At 42.4% G+C, this 16,055-nt stretch overlaps 1 protein-coding gene across 3 annotated transcripts in view; it reads right to left on the reverse strand.

Annotated features, from left to right (window-relative positions):
* LOC112227374 (potassium voltage-gated channel subfamily H member 2-like) overlaps positions 1-16,055 on the reverse strand; it is a 47,044-nt gene that overhangs the window by 8,057 nt on the left and 22,932 nt on the right. For 2 of the 3 annotated variants that reach the window (XM_042308187.1, XM_024392251.2), the window contains 2 exons: positions 692-1,114; positions 87-483 (listed from right to left, as the gene is read on the reverse strand). In XM_042308187.1, coding sequence (XP_042164121.1) covers positions 87-483; positions 692-1,114 — 820 coding nt within the window. Of the gene's footprint in view, positions 1-86; positions 484-691; positions 1,115-1,981; positions 2,188-16,055 lie in introns of those variants that run through there. The other variant, XM_042308189.1, reaches the window with a different exon arrangement.

The following is a 16,055-nucleotide window of genomic DNA, read 5'->3' on the forward strand; positions in this document are numbered from 1 at the left end:
AATTTCAAATCATAGGTTAATAGAGGCATAGCGTGTATATAAAGCAATACTTATTTGTGTATTGAGGGTTAATAATTGTGACTTACAGCCGATGAGCATGACGCAGATGGAGAAGATCTTCTCAGAGTTGGTGTTGGGTGAGACATTTCCAAAGCCCACGCTGGTCAGGCTACTGAAGGTAAAGTAGAGTGCTGTCACATACTTGTCCCTTATGGAGGGACCTGACCCTGGTATAGTCTGATTGTAGGGTTTTCCGAGCTGGTCACCCAGAGAGTCCAGCCAGCCAATCCGGGCTGCTCCTGCACGCTCCACATTACCAATGGCGTACCAGATACAGGCCAGCCAATGAGCTATGAGGGCAAAGGTACACATGAGGAGGAATAGGACGGCCGCTCCGTATTCAGAGTATCGGTCCAGCTTCCGAGCTACGCGCACCAATCGCAGCAGCCGAGCAGTCTTCAACAGACCAATCAGAGTTGTTGTCTAAAATGGTATAAGTCAGAAAGAGGTCAAACAATGGTCATTCACACATGCAGAACACCTAGCCATAAAACCAAACTTGCTTTATTATTATCACTGTGTCAGCTTACTTAAGAAAGAATAAATACATATTTGCACGGATTCTTATAACAGACTCTCACAGCAGCATTTGGATAGGTACAATAAGACCATTCCACCCTGATCTCCTCACCTCTTCTCCCGAGCGGTATATGAGCAGGTCAAAGGGGATAGCCGCCACCATGTCTATAAGGAACCAGCCTTTGAAGTAGTGCACAGCGATCCGCTGTGACTGGCTGACCACCTCGTCATTGTTGTTGACGTACGTCGTCCTGAAGTTGATGATGATATCAACAATGAACATGATGTCCACGATGAGGTCCACCACGTTGAGCGGAGAGCAGGAGTAACCACAGGTCTGCATGGCCGCCCCCTCCTGGTCACTAAGGAGAAAGGCCGCAGTGTAGGGGGTGAAGATGGCAGTGTAGATGACCAGGAGCAGGATGACCCAGTCCCACACCGCCTTGAAGGGGCTGTAGTGCAGGATGGTCCATTTATGGATGCGAGGGGTCTGGAGCTTGTACTCTGGTAGGACATCTGCACCTAGTGAGAGGACCTTGGGAAGGAAGGAAAGGAAATGTGACTGACTTTGCTGATGAGACTGAAATCAAAAGATGGAATTTGATAACCACGAGGGAAACCTGTCCTCTAAAAACGATGTGGTCCAAGAGCAAATATGCTCTTTAATGTAGGCCAGTGTCATCATTTACATTTTTGGAGGATTTGACCTTTTCTCTACTTTAAAGCCACTTCAAATTCAAGTTGTACCAATGAATAGGATGGGAGCACACAAACAGTGGATTATTGAGCGTAGCCATTAGGCTTCAACACAACTACTTTATTTATTTTAGCGCAAAAAAAAAAAGCAAAGGAGCAAATCAAACAGTATTGCACTTTTCATGTAGCCAGCTAATAGCCTAACCACCAATCAAGCAACATTACGGGCTAAATGTTAAAATGTTGCTGTGACAATATAGGTCAAATGAAGATCCTACAACAGGATTTGAACGTTTAGAGACCATAATGTTGCTTGATCAGTGCCTTAGGCTTTTAGCTGGCCAAAAGCAGGCTACATGAAAAGTGCAATACTGTTAATATAACCGTGTGTTAGTGTGGGCGTTCAGTGAATTTATGTCAATCACCAAGCTCATCTGCATTTCCTGTGCTAGCTAGGTAGGTTTTGACGTTTTGGTAGAGGCGCGTCGGTTTTAGCTAGGTGGCTGTCACTGGCTAGAAATCGTGTGTATGGTGTACTGATTCAAAGATTACATTACATTTCATAATATAATTCATTAAATGGCTAATAGATTGACGTTAGTATCAATTGCAGATATCTTATGAGAGCAGGTAGCGTTGTTAGTCTATGCTCGCTAGCTAGTTAGTTAATTTTGATGTCAGATCTACTTAGCTAGCTAGTTCTTACCGATGTCGGCGTTTCAGAGCAAGTTCAACCATCATTCCCCCCGGGAATGCTGTGCCATGGTGTTGTATCCCTAGATTAGCAATGTGTATGTGTGTAGTTGTCAGTTAGTGTCATACAGCCTCACTATCAGAATAAAATTATATGATACAAAGGTAAAACGCAGTAACTGCAGCCAAGGGCAGGTTGAAACCAAGCTAAAAGGCAGTAATTTCAGTTACTGCCACTTACCGTGGTTTCACGGTAACTTTTTGCAGTTACTGCAAATACGACCCCCATTTTCTCCAAAACACAATTACAATAGAGGCAGGATACTTGTCCACATGATTAAGCATGTATTTAATGTAACAAAAATGTCATTAACTCATTTTCGACCAAAGCAGTTACTGTCTTTTTGCTTGGGAGCGCAGCATAGTATACAGTTCATTCAGAAAGTACTTAGACCCCTTGACTTTTTCCACATTTTGTTACGTTACAGCCTTATTCTAACATGGATTCAATTGTTTGTCAAGATCTGTGTGTAAGAACTTGACTGGACCGCACAAAGCCCAGACCTTAACCCCACCCCATTGAACACTTTTGGGATGAGTGCAGGCTATTATAGCAGAAAAGGGGGGGGCAACTCTATTCATGCCCATGATTTTGGAATGAGATGTTCGAAGAGCAGGTGTTCACATACTTTTGGTCATGTAGTGTATATATACAGTATTCACACACTGAGTATACCAATGTAAAGGAGGCACAGGGAAATAAATGATTACAAATATCATTTTCATGAAATAAACACACAGTGATTTACTGAATTAGGCATACAGTGATGCTTTTAAAAATACAATTAAAAAGACTGCATTGGGGCTTTAACATCCACTGTAGCCCTACAGACTGCTTCACACTGTACATACACATAAAGACTCTAAAAGCCAGAAACATGATTAACTTATGTTATATTTGAATATTTATCCTGCTCATTACGTACCAGTCAGAATGAGAAATGACAGCAGATCCGGAAAAGGCAGCAAATAGATAGCAATCATACAAAATTACATTTTGGGCTGAACACAGAACATACTGTAACGGTTTTCTAGGTGTGAAGGAGAGTCGGACCAAAATGCAGCGTGTAGATTGCGATCCATGTTTATTCAACAAACGTAACACGAATCTAAATACAAACACTACAAAAACAATAAACGTAACGAAAACCGAAACAGCCTATACTTGTGTAACCTAACACATAGACAGGACCAAAGACACTAAGGACAATCACCCACGACAAACTCAAAGAATATGGCTGCCTAAATATGGTTCCCAATCAGAGACAACGATAAACACCTGCCTCTGATTGAGAACCACTCCAGACAGCCATAGACTTTGCTAGATACCCCACTAAGCTACAATCCCAATACCAACACCAAAACCCCAAGACAAAACACACCACAATACAAAAACCCCATGCCACACCCTGGCCTGACCCAATACATGAAGATAAACACAAAATACTTCGACCAGGGCGTGACACATACAATTTTCCTCACCCACAGTAATACACATAACAGCAGCACTAAATGTCTTGCTATCGACATTCCAGTTGTTAAGTAAGACCATGTTTAATTTATGTTTCTATTCCTGTATCTATGCTAGGATTACCATAAACAACTTCACACAACTGGCACTTCAATCATATCCTTTCATGACTGGTACTGTGAATTACTGGATCATATTGAAATTTCTAGGTCACCAACATGATGCGCATTGACACCTATTGACACATCTCCATATCAATGTCAATTGTTATTGTGAGGAAAAGCTCCATCCACAGATTTTCCATAAAACAAGTCTTAGTTGATCAGTTATATGTTTCACTCCAGTGTCCCCCTATCGTAGACCGTAGGGCTTTCCCTGTCGCCCTCATCATACGGCCTCCATCACAGGTGAACTCAGCTCTCCCTCCTCTTGCATCTTTTCAAATATATTCCAAAGTGTATTCTAAGGAGAACAAAAAGTCCTGGGGTCCTCCAGGGAACTCTGCAATTGGGAAATGTGCTAAATGCATTGGAACTGGGACAATTGATTCTTTATTAGGCTACAGGATGTCAAGTAAGTGCAAATATGTGTTTCTAACTTTACGTTTCATTGTGGTTTGAAGCAGAATGGCAATGCTATGACTGCTTCTGCCTCTGAGAGAAGGAGAGCAAGAAATAAAGAGCATGCAGGGTTTAGATTGCGAGTTTTTCCACATTGTTACGTTACAGCCTTATGCTAAATTGGATTAAGTAAAATGTTTTCCTCATCAATCTACACACAGTGAAAACAGGTTTTTAGCTATGTTTGCAAATTTATAAAAACCGAAAGACCTTATTTACATAAATATGTCAGAGCGAAAACCAAGCCATGAGGTTGAAGGAATTGTCCATAGAGCTCAAATACAGAATGGTGTCGAGGTACAGATCTGGGGAAAGGTACCAAAACATTTCTGCAGAATTGAAGGTCCCCAAGAACACAGTGGCCTCCATCATTCTTAAATGGAAGACGTTTGGAACCACCACGACTCTTCATAGAGCTTGCCGCAGGCCAAACTGAACAATCGGGGGAGAAGGGCCTTGGTCAGGGAGATGACAATGAACCAGATGGTCACTCTGACAGAGCTCCAGAGTTCCTCTGTGGAGATGGGAGAACCTTCCAGAAGGACAACCATCTCTGCAACACTCCACCAATCAGGCCTTTATGGTAGAGTGGCCAGACGGAAGCCACTTCTCAGTAAAAGGCACATGACAGCCCGCTTGGAGTTTGCCAAAAGGCACCTAAAGGACTCTCAGACCATGAGAAACAAGATTCTCTGGTCTCTACCTACATGTACATACTACCTCAAATAACCGGTTCCCCCACACATTGACTCTGTATCGGTACCACCCGTATATAGTCTCGCTGTTGTTATTTCACTGCTGCTCTCTAATTACTTACTTTTATCTCTTAATCTTATCTGTATTTTTTTAAACTGCATTGTTGGTTAGGGGCTCGCAAGTAAGCACAGTAAGTATTCGGCACATGTGACTAATACAATTTGATTTGATGAAACCAAGATTGAACTCTTTGTCCTGAATGCCAAGCGTCATGTCTGGAGGAAACCTGGCACTGCTCAATACCATCCCTACTGCTATGTTCTGTTAATTACTGATGTCCCCTTTAAGAATGGAGCCCCCTTGGTCATGCGCAGTGTTGTTCTATGTTATTCTGGTACTAACTCGTTTTAGTAAATGTGAAGCTTCAGTTCAATTTCTTGTATTCAGAGTCTTTCTTATTATATAAATAAGTAATAAGAGCTAAGACACTACAATGGCGACGAGGATGATTACCTGCAGTGTGCTTCACGAATGCAGATGGAGCTCGTAGGAAGAGAGGAATATTTAGACCCTGTAGCACAACAGCTAGCAAGCAGTGAAGACGAGGGGAGCGCTGACGACAACGAGGCGGCAGATTAAAGACCCGTGGAGCCGGAGGTAAAGAGAATGGCTAGCATTGGGAAAATAGATGTGTTTGATGACACGCAAGAGAACTGGGCAACTTACATTGAACGACTGGAACAGTACTTCATTGCAAATGACATTGCTGATAACGAGAGTACCAGCGTTGTTGAGTTTAATTGGCCCAAAAACGTACAGTTTGCTAAGAGATCTGACTGCCCCTCTGAAGCCCTCCAATAAAACATTCACAGAGATTGTGGAGATATTGCAAAATCACCTATCACCTAAACCACTCCTCATCGCGGAACATTTTTGTTTCCACAAGAGAGATCAGAATGAAGGGGAGGGTGTTAGTACATATGTAGCAGAGTTGAAGAAACTGTCTGAACATTGCCAGTTGGAGAGAACCTAAATGACACATTAAGGGATAGATTTGTTTGTGGACTGAAACATGAACACATTCAAAAACATTTGCTCACAGAATCAGATCTCATGTTTGCAAAGGCTGTTGAAATTGCTGTGGCTATGGAAATCGCGACTAAAGATGCATTTGAGTTGCAAAGTAAAAGAAATACTGACCAATCACAAACTTCCCTACACAAGTTTTCACGCAACCGACATCGCCACCGTGTGGCCGAAAAAGGCAACAGGTGTGACAGAGATGGTCACAGAGCAGAGGACTGCCGTTTTAAAGACTAAATTTGTCACATGCTGTAGAAGGGGGCACATTCAAAGAGCATGCAGAGCAAAATTCAGTCACAACGGGAAAACTGAGAAAACGAAAGGGTCTGTGAACGCACTAGCAGAGAACAGTGGCAGTGATTCATTCAGATGAACAAATGTGTTGCTGAAGACCTACTCAGGAGAGAGATTGAGCCCAATGGGGGCGTTGCAGGTCAGAGTGAGTTATGGGGAGCAAACACAGCAGTTACAGCTGTATGTGGTGCCTGGAACTGCCCCCCCATTGTTTGGCAGGGAATGGCTTTCAAAAATAAAGCTCAACTGGTGTGACTTGAAAATGCTCCACACGTTCCAGTCCAAAGAGAAAGGCACAGACCAAACACTGGAACACTTGCGGAAGAAATACAACACAGTTTTCAGTGATCAGATGGGAACAGTAAAAGGCTTCACAGCAAAACTTGTACTAAGAGATGACACAATTCTGCAAAGCCAGATCTGTACCATACTCTCTGAGACCAAAGGTGGAAGCGGAAATGGATCGCTTGCAGGATACAGGGATCCTGACAAAAGTGGACAGAAGCGAATGGGCCACACCCATAGTTCCTATTGTGAAGATAGACAGACAGGTCTGTTAGAATGTGTGGGGACTTCAAGGTAACTGTGAATTCAATGTTGCATGTGGACCAATACCACCTGCCACGTCTGGATGACATCTTTGCTGCACTAGCTGGTGGGAAACACTTCAGTAAAATCGATCTGAAACAGGCTTACCTGCAGCTACCGGTTGAAGAGAGCTCCAAAGATTACCTGACAATAAACACACAAGGTCTATACAGGTATAACCGCCTGGTTTTTGGCATTGCATCAGCCCCAGCCATTTGACAACAAACTATTGACCAGATTTTTCAAGGAATCCCAGGCACCCAGTGTATCCTGGATAACATGATCATAACAGGACGCACTGACAAAGAGCACCTGGCTAACCTGGAAGTGGTCCTGAAAAGACTGAAAGAGTATGGTCTACATGCAAACTTACAGAAGTGTGAGTTCTTCGAAGACAGGATTGTCTTCTGTGGACATGAAATCAACCGCAAGGGATTGCACAAAACACAGGACAAAATCGATGCAATGGTACAGGCACCACGACCACAAAATATCACAGAAGTGAGATATTTTACGGGACTGATAAATTACTACAGAAGATTCCTCCCAAACCTTTCAGCAGTAATCAAGCCTCAAAATCAGCTCCTGGAAAAGAATAGGACATGGCGGTGGACAGAACAGTGTGAAAATGCGTTTCTTGAGGCAAAACGGCTCATCACATCTGAACAGGTCCTAATGCATTAACAACCCTGAACTGCCAGTGAAGTTGGCTTATGATGCGTCCCCTTGTGGCTTAGGGGCCGTCCTTTCACACACATTGAAAGATGGGTCAGAGAGGCCAGTTTTATTTGCGTCACGAACATTGAATGATGCAGAGAAAAGCTACTCACAAATCGACAAAGAAGCACTGGCACTAGTGTGGGGCGTCAAGAAATTCCACACATACCTATATGGCCAGTGTTTCACACTGGTTACAGATCACCAGCCGTTGCTTTCCACTTTCAGTCCAAAGAAAGGCATTCCGGCAATGACAGCAGCCAGGTTACAGCGATACGCCTTGTTCCTTGCCAGTCATATGTATGACATTGAGTTTAAGCCGTCGTCCATCCACACAAATGCAGATGGATTATCCAGACTGCTGTGTGCAAGAGAAAGACAAAGGAGTGTGGATGCAGTGGACATTTTCCATACTGCTCAGCTCGAGGCACAAGCACAGTTATCAAACAGGATACCACGAAAGATGTGACCTTGTCAAAAGTGTACACCTACACCATGTCAGGATGGCCAGCTACTGGCAGAAAGGAGCTGACTCCGTATTTCCAGCAGAGAAACGAAATGACAACGTACCAAGGATGTTTGATGTGGGGAATGAGAGTCATGATACCCCAGAAATGCCAACATCAGGTTTTGCAGCAACTACATGAAGGCCATGTTGGAATTGTCAAAACGAAGCTGCTCGCAAGGAGCCACTTCTGGTGGCCGGGTCTGGATCAACAGATAGAAAACATGGCGAAGAACTGTAGCAGATGTTTGGAAACCCTTCACATGCCTGCTCCTGTCCCAGTCCAAACATGGGAATGGCCCGCAGAGCCATGGTAGAGAATTCATGTGGACGACGCTGGTCTCTTTGAAAATAACATGTTTCTGTTTATAGTTGATGCCCATTCCAAATGGACAGAGGTGTTTTGCACTGACTCCTCCACCTCAGCTCAGACTACAGTGTCTCAGAACAACGTTTGCATGCTTCAGATTGCCGCTGCAGTTGGTAAGTGACAACGCGCAAGCTTTTTGTAAGTGACGAGTTTACAAGATTCATGTCAGTAAATGGAATCAAGAACTCAACCTCAGCTCCGTACAACCCTGCCACCAATGGGCTGGCAGAATGCTTTGTGCAAACCGTAAAGCAATGACTACGTGCAGCAAAACGAGACGAAGGGACTTTGCAAACAAAACTGGCCAAATGAAGTGCTGAACAAACAAGGCAAGATGCTCCCCGGTGGCCGGGGAGGACAGGAAGTGATGGTGCAAGACTACAGAAGGGGAGGGAAAAGGACAAGAGGGACCGTACATACACAAACGGGACCCAGAACTTACCAGGTTCAAGTGAGCCCAGACATAATGTGGCGGCGTCACATTAACCAAATGCATTCCACGGAAAACAGCACAACAATCGAGAGAGAACAGGCACAGAGATCCTGAGAGAGACACACAGGGAACTGTAGAGGATGGTGGGGCAGTAGAGAGAACAGGCACAGAGATCCTGAGAGAGACACACAGGGAACTGTAGAGGATGGTGGGGCAGTAGAGAGAACAGGCACAGAGATCCTGAGAGTGACACACAGGGAACTGTGGGGCAGTAAAGAGACCCCAGGCTGAAAGAAGGGAACGTGTTGATGAAGGTGCTGCTATAGCAGAAGCTATAATGGAACAAGCACACACTGAGGATGTTCAGGAGCCTCCAGACAATCCTAGGTGCTACCCAGAAGGAAGGCACCGTCCACCAAACAGACTGGACTTATAAACAAACAAACAAAAACGAACTGTTCAAGTTCAAATCAAAAGATGCAAAATAACTACAACAAGTTCTGGGAAATGTTTCAGTTGTGGTTTGGTAAAAGAACCTCTGATTGTATAAGAGAGGGAATGTTATGTTCTGTTAATTACTGATGTCCCCTTTAAGAATGGAGCACCCTTGGTCATGTGCAGTGTTGTTCTATGTTATTCTGGTACTAACTTGTTTTAATAAATGTGAAGTTCAATTTCTTGTATTCAGCCTTTCTTATTATATAAATAATAAGAGCTAAGACACTACACCTACGGTGTAGCATGGTGATGGCAGCATCATGCTGTGGGGATGTTTTTCAGCGGCAGGGACTGGGAGACTAGTCAGGATTGAGGGAAAGATGAACGAAGCAAAGTAAAGAGAGATCCTTGATGAAAACCTGTTCCAGAGCACCCAGGACATCAGACTGGGGCGACGGTTCACCTTCCAACAGGACAATGACCCTAAGCACACAGCCAAGACAATGAAGGAGTGGCTTTGGGACAAGTCTCTGAATGTCCTTGAGTGGCCCAGCCAGTGCCTAGACCCGATCGAACATCTCTGGAGAGACCTGAAAATAGCTGTGCAGCGACACTCCCCATCCAACCTGACAGAGCTTGAGAAGAATGGGAAAAACTCCACAAAATACAGGTGTGACAGGCTTGTAGCATCAAGAAGACTCGGCTGTAATCGCTGCCAGAGGTGTTTCAGCAAAGTATTGAGTAAAGGGTCTGAATACTTATGTAAATGTAATATTTCAGTGTTTTAATTTTTATAAATTTGCTAACATATCTAAAAACCTGTTTTTACTTTGTCATTATGGGGTTTACTATTTTAGAATAAGGCTGTAACATAATAAAATGCATAAAAAGTCAAGGGGTCTGAATACTTTCTGAATGCACTGTATACCATGTGTACCCCATACATACTGTACGACTAATAAAACTTGAAACTTGAGTCTCCTCTTCTCATATGTTTGTTTGCTCACTTCACAACTGAGTAAAAAGTGGATAGGTTTTCCGTATCTGATTTCCTGTCCTCAATGGCAAACTGAAAATGAACTTCTTCAGTTCATACTGCATCTTGCTATACCTCTCCAGTGCTCTTTCTAGATTTGGATGATTTTTTTCTTTCTCTGTTTATTTCGACTTTGGGGATTTGGGAGATTCAATCAGCATCTCTACAGAGATTTGTCATTCTGACTGATGCTTCCGAGAATGGAACCACCAGCCAATAGGATCCCTGACACCTCCACTCTCTGTCCTGAATCCACCCAGAGTCCTTCAGCATCTCCTGACTCAAACCCTGACTCTCCCCTTGAAGTAGGTCAGAGTCCTTAGAAGCCGTCCAATAGCAAGAGGGATGGGGCCTTCATCAGCCTCTAACCTAATCAACACTCTAGATTAGTCCACCCAGATGTAACAATGCATGACCTAATGTGCATCCAAAGTCTGTGTCCCAAATGGCAATCCTATTCCCTATATAGTACACTACTTTTGACCACAGCCTTATGGGCCCTGGGTGCACATTAGTGTCCTAAATGAGTAGGTTGACATTTGGGATGCACCTAATACAGATGACCACTGATACTCTACTTCAACATTCTATTTCAACAAAAACCTGACTTGGGTTCTCGTGAACTGTGCTACCCTTGTGAAAACATCTTCTCCCATTCTCCTTTACAATGTGCCATATCATTATGACCAAAGTGAGGTAGTAGTGGTCTGGTTTTATTCTGCAGTATTGTGAACAAAAACAGAAATACAAAAAGTCATATTTAGCCACTCTGGCGTCAACAGATTTTTGAGTGACAGATGTGGCAGACTGAGGTGTTATTCTAGTCTGTTCTATAAAAGTTAAATATCTGCACTCTAAGTTTCTGATATGGACTGAAACATCAGAGAAATACAGAGACAATATAAGACTGCTCATTAACTAGGGGAGAGCCGGGACGAAAGCAACATGGGGTGAAAGTAACACGGCCATTTTCTCAGATAACACAGAAACTAGAATTACGTAATGAAGTCAGCAAGTTCCTAATGTGGAGGACAACCTCCCTGCAAAAGAAACAGCCCATGTCAACCATGTTTTGACGAGTTATCAACAGAAATCGACACAAACTTGATCGTACATTTGTTGAAAGTAACGACCATTACAAACCAGAAACATGGAAATAAGACTTAATAAGAATTTTGTACACTTCTCCCCAGCTGTTACTCCCGCCTCGCCTGTACTAACAAAAGTAAAGTTATGGTAGTTCTGTTCTCTGTCTATTTAAAGGGGAAGTTCACCCTGGGGAGTCCAAGGTATTCCTAGGACAGAGAAATGTGTTTCACACATAATTAACCAGGAGGAAGGCAGGTTTGGGTTTCGGGCGGTGAATGATACACTCTATGATGGCTTCCGCTGTATTGATAAGGGGGTGCAAGATCTAAAAATAAATAAATCTGCTTTGTGGCATTTCGTGAAGATGGTATGTTATACTGATTGCACTATACATCTTTGTGTGTGTAGATATGGTTGTACTTGTTCGATAGCACCATTGGATGTCTTTCAGCAATGTTCCTATCGGCAGATTCGTTGCTAAATATACAAGTAGACACATTTTTTACGATCTCTGAGACTACAACTTGTGTTGAGTGCTTTTTTAAAAAGGAGGCAGGCACTAACACAATCCTTTTGGCAAAACTGAAAGTACTGACCAGAAGCAATGGCTTCAAGTGATTCCTCTCATCAACAAAAATTTGACGATGAAGAATGTTCTATTAACTACATGGTGACATTTAACTATATATTTTTCAACTGGAAATGACTGAAGAGGATTCGAAACAAAGAGTTGGATTTAGCTAATGTTAGAAGCGCACAGACAATGCAAGCACCAAGAGGGCAGATGAAAATTACAGTGCTTAGCTAAGTATGTTATTTTTCCTGCAAGCCACCTAGCTAGCTAACTTTAGTTTATCTACTGAAACCCATATTGTGTATTTCTGGCTAACATAAACTGTGTTACAGTGGGAGGAAATCAAATAATGGTTCTGTTTACTTACCTAGCTAGGTCGCTAGCTAAGTTAGCTAAACAACTACTGGTAGCCATATCTATGACTAAAAATAGAAAAGGTTTTACAATCAGAGATCTTTTTGTATCTCAATTGTAAAACCTCTTTTCTTTTTAGTCATAGATATGGCAAGCTACAAGGTTACAACCAGTCACCTAAAGCTAGGTTTACCACCAAACGTTAGCATGACTGGAGTTGGCTGGCTAGTTAGCCTGGCAACTGCTAACTTATGCACCTCGCTTCACATTTGTAACTTGTTAGCAAACATGTGTAATGTCAGCAACGGTAAATCATTTTACTAGCTAGCTGTGTAACATGATTGATGAGGATTGACATTGGTTATGATCATGAACGTGGATGCATTTTCATTTCACAAAATTCTAGGCATAATGCAAGATAGGATTCCAAACAGATGTAAAGAACAATTATTTTATATCCAGCAAGCCAGCTAACTTATCTAGGTCTACTAGCAAACATTTGAGGAGAAACAATAATACAAAAATGTACTGTTGCAAATCTCAAAAATTGAAGCTGGTTTTACTACAAATATTTGCCTAAGTGTGTCTGATAGACATGGCTGTAAATAGACACTGTCTGCCTACCTACCTAGGCTCATTTGTATGGTCTGGTTTCTGTGCAAAGGTTGAGGGTTATGCCATATTTCTTTCTATTATTAGGCTAGATATTGTTGTAATATCTGTGCCTGTCCACATGTATGCATGTTCAACTAGTCTACCCTAATGTTCATGTTATGCTGGCACAGTTCAATATTTTTTTGTTGTCTTGGACAATACCGTGTGGTGCCTTCCTGGAGTTATTTCTAGATACAGAAACAGAATGACTTTGCCTGCATGTGTCATTGTAGCAGAACTGTATCCCGTGAACTGTATCCCTCTCGAGGGGTTAGACATTATGCTGGATTTCAAGCAGTTGACTCATGAGCCCCATGAAGTAATCCAACAAATGTGTATGTATTTTTGCCTCCATCTTGTCTATTTCAAGTCTTCTCCCATTGATCTAGACAGTTATGTTATCATGACATGCAGCACTTTGTGGTGGACACCCACCTTTCTCGATCAATGAGAGAAGACTAGAAATAGACAAGATGTCGTCAGTTAACATTAAACAGTGTTAACTCCCTGTATTTTAGATTTTGACAAATATTCTTTGGATATCGGAAAGTTTAGCATCTGTACAGCTTATAAATATCTTCTGTGAATCCATAAAGGCAGACAAATTTCAAAGATTGATAGGTTGATAAGCTGAACCAGGTTGGTTACAACTGGGGTTGGAGCGAAAACCTACAGGAGGGTAGCTCTACAGGAACAGGGTTGGAGACCCTTGTGCAACATGGTCTTATGCTGAGCCACATTGGCTGCGTTTACACAGGCAGACCAATTCTGATCTTTATTGCACCAATTGGTCTTAATCACATCAGATCTTTTTCAGAACTTATCTGATTGGTCAATAGACCAAATAGTGAAAAAAAAGATCAGAATTGGGCTTTATTCTGCTTCAGTACACTGGCAATGGTGTTTGGCATGGTGGGCTGGGGAAGCTGAGACTCTCTGTGCTTATGGCGAATGGTCTTGTCCTGTCTGAACGGCCAGCTGGGTAAGGTTCTGCGGAAAGTGGTGTATGGCATCTTAACCACCAACTGTTGCAGAACATTTGCTGGTTTTGCACATTTCCTGGAAAGACATGGTTGTGGTGTTAGCATTTGACATGTTTTGTGGAAGGAACGTAGGGCAACACGCCTTTGTTGGTAAAGGTGTCAACTGAATGGGACCGGCTAGCGTATTGTTTAGGGACAATAGGTGCTGATTTTGAGAGGAAAGATCAGTCAACATAGTTAGCAGGGCAGTTTTTACACAGTATGATTTGTTGTGTATGGTAGATTGAGGAGAAATGGCATCTCTCAATTGTTGTCATACACAACAATACATTTACTGTCTAAGCACAACCCTGCACTACCAAAATCCCCTTCCTCATCTCAAAGTACTGTCTGTAAACCTCCCCCTGCCCATTGACTGATCATTCTTGTCAATAGCAGACCTTTGCAGGGGATTTTTGTAGACATCAGCAGAGAGAGGAATGAGGTGATTGTGTCATTACTGTTGTAGTCTTGATTTTATACCTTTCAGTGTCCCTTGCTGGTTTCTGTCCCACAATCTTGTTGTGCTTCATAACCACAAGGTTTCCCCTCCCTCATGCTCGTGTACCCAAAATGCCGCCGCTTTGGGGTATTTTTCAGCAGGTCACTGTCACTGGAATGACTCCAGATAACCTGAGTTTTACAAAGAGAAGAGGGGTAGACTAAATTGATTACATGGTCTGGAAGGAAGGTACTCTGTGGCTACCTCTAACACCATAACACAACCCATACAAACACTACCTAATTCATGTTTATGCCATGCTTACTGTAAATATTAGCTGTCAGCTTGGTAGGACATCTTGGTACTATCTACAACAAAATACACAATTTAACCACCCCACTAATTGTATTGATTGCTGTGTGTTGTTTGCTCAAAGTACACAATGCCATCATCACCGTTGTCATCATCCACGTTGCCATCATCTACTTTAGCGGACCGTATCTGCATTCGCTATGAATGTCGGACTTTGTGGTTCACTATGAGCAGAGGAATACACAGAAAGTCGAAAACTTCCCAATTCTACCAGTGAGTTGAAAATGTGCTAGTTCTAGCTTGCGGTTTGGATAATTATTATGTTTATGACAAGAAAGTAATGCTAATATAGTAATAATTATATGCCATGGCAGAGCCAGGGTGAAATTCCACTTTCATTTCAACTCATTTACCCTATAAATGAAATTACAGTTGCTAATGGAAAAGGACATATATACAGTACCAGTCAAAAGTTTGGACACACCTACGTTGTAGAATTATAGTAAAGAGAACAAAACTATGAAATAACACATATGGAATCATGTAGTAACCAAATAAGTGTTAAACAAATATACATATATATACTTTATATTTGAGATTCTTCAAAGTAGCCACCCTTTGCCTTGATGACAGCTTTGCACACTCTTGGCATTCTCTCGACCAGCCTCACCTGGAATGCATTTCAATTAACAGGTGTGCCTTGTTAAAAGTTAATTTGTGGAATTTCTTTAGTTCTTTAATGCGTTTGAGACAATCAGTTGTGCTGGAACAAGGTAGGGCTGGTATACAGAAGATAGCCCTATTTGGTTAAAGACGAAGTCCATATTATGGCAGGAACAGCTCAAATAAGCAAAGAGAAATTACAGTCCATCCTTACTTTAAGACATGAAGGTCAGTGAATATGGAACATTTCAAGAACTTTGAAAGTTTCTTCAAGGGCCGTCGCAAAAACCATCAAGCGCTATGATGAAACTGGCTCTCATGAGGACCGTACACAGGAATGGAAGACAGAGAGTTAGTTACCTCTGCTGCAGAAGATACGTTCATTAGAGTTAACTGCACCTCAGATTGCAGCCCAAATAAATACTTCACAGAGTTCAAGTAACAGACACATTTCAACATCAACTGTTCAGAGGAGACTGTGTGAATTAGGCCTTCATGGTCGAATTGCTGAAAAGAAACCCCTACTAAAGGACACTAATAAGAAGAAGAGACTTGCTTGGGCCAAGAAATACAAGCAATGGACATTAGACTGGTGGAAATCTGTCCTTTGGTCTGAGAAGTCCAAATTTGAGATTTTTGGTTCCAGCCGCCGTGTCTTTGTGAGAG

Source organism: Oncorhynchus tshawytscha, linkage group LG28 (genome assembly GCF_018296145.1).
Source record: "Oncorhynchus tshawytscha isolate Ot180627B linkage group LG28, Otsh_v2.0, whole genome shotgun sequence".
In the NCBI taxonomy this organism is placed as follows: Eukaryota; Metazoa; Chordata; class Actinopteri; order Salmoniformes; family Salmonidae; genus Oncorhynchus; species Oncorhynchus tshawytscha.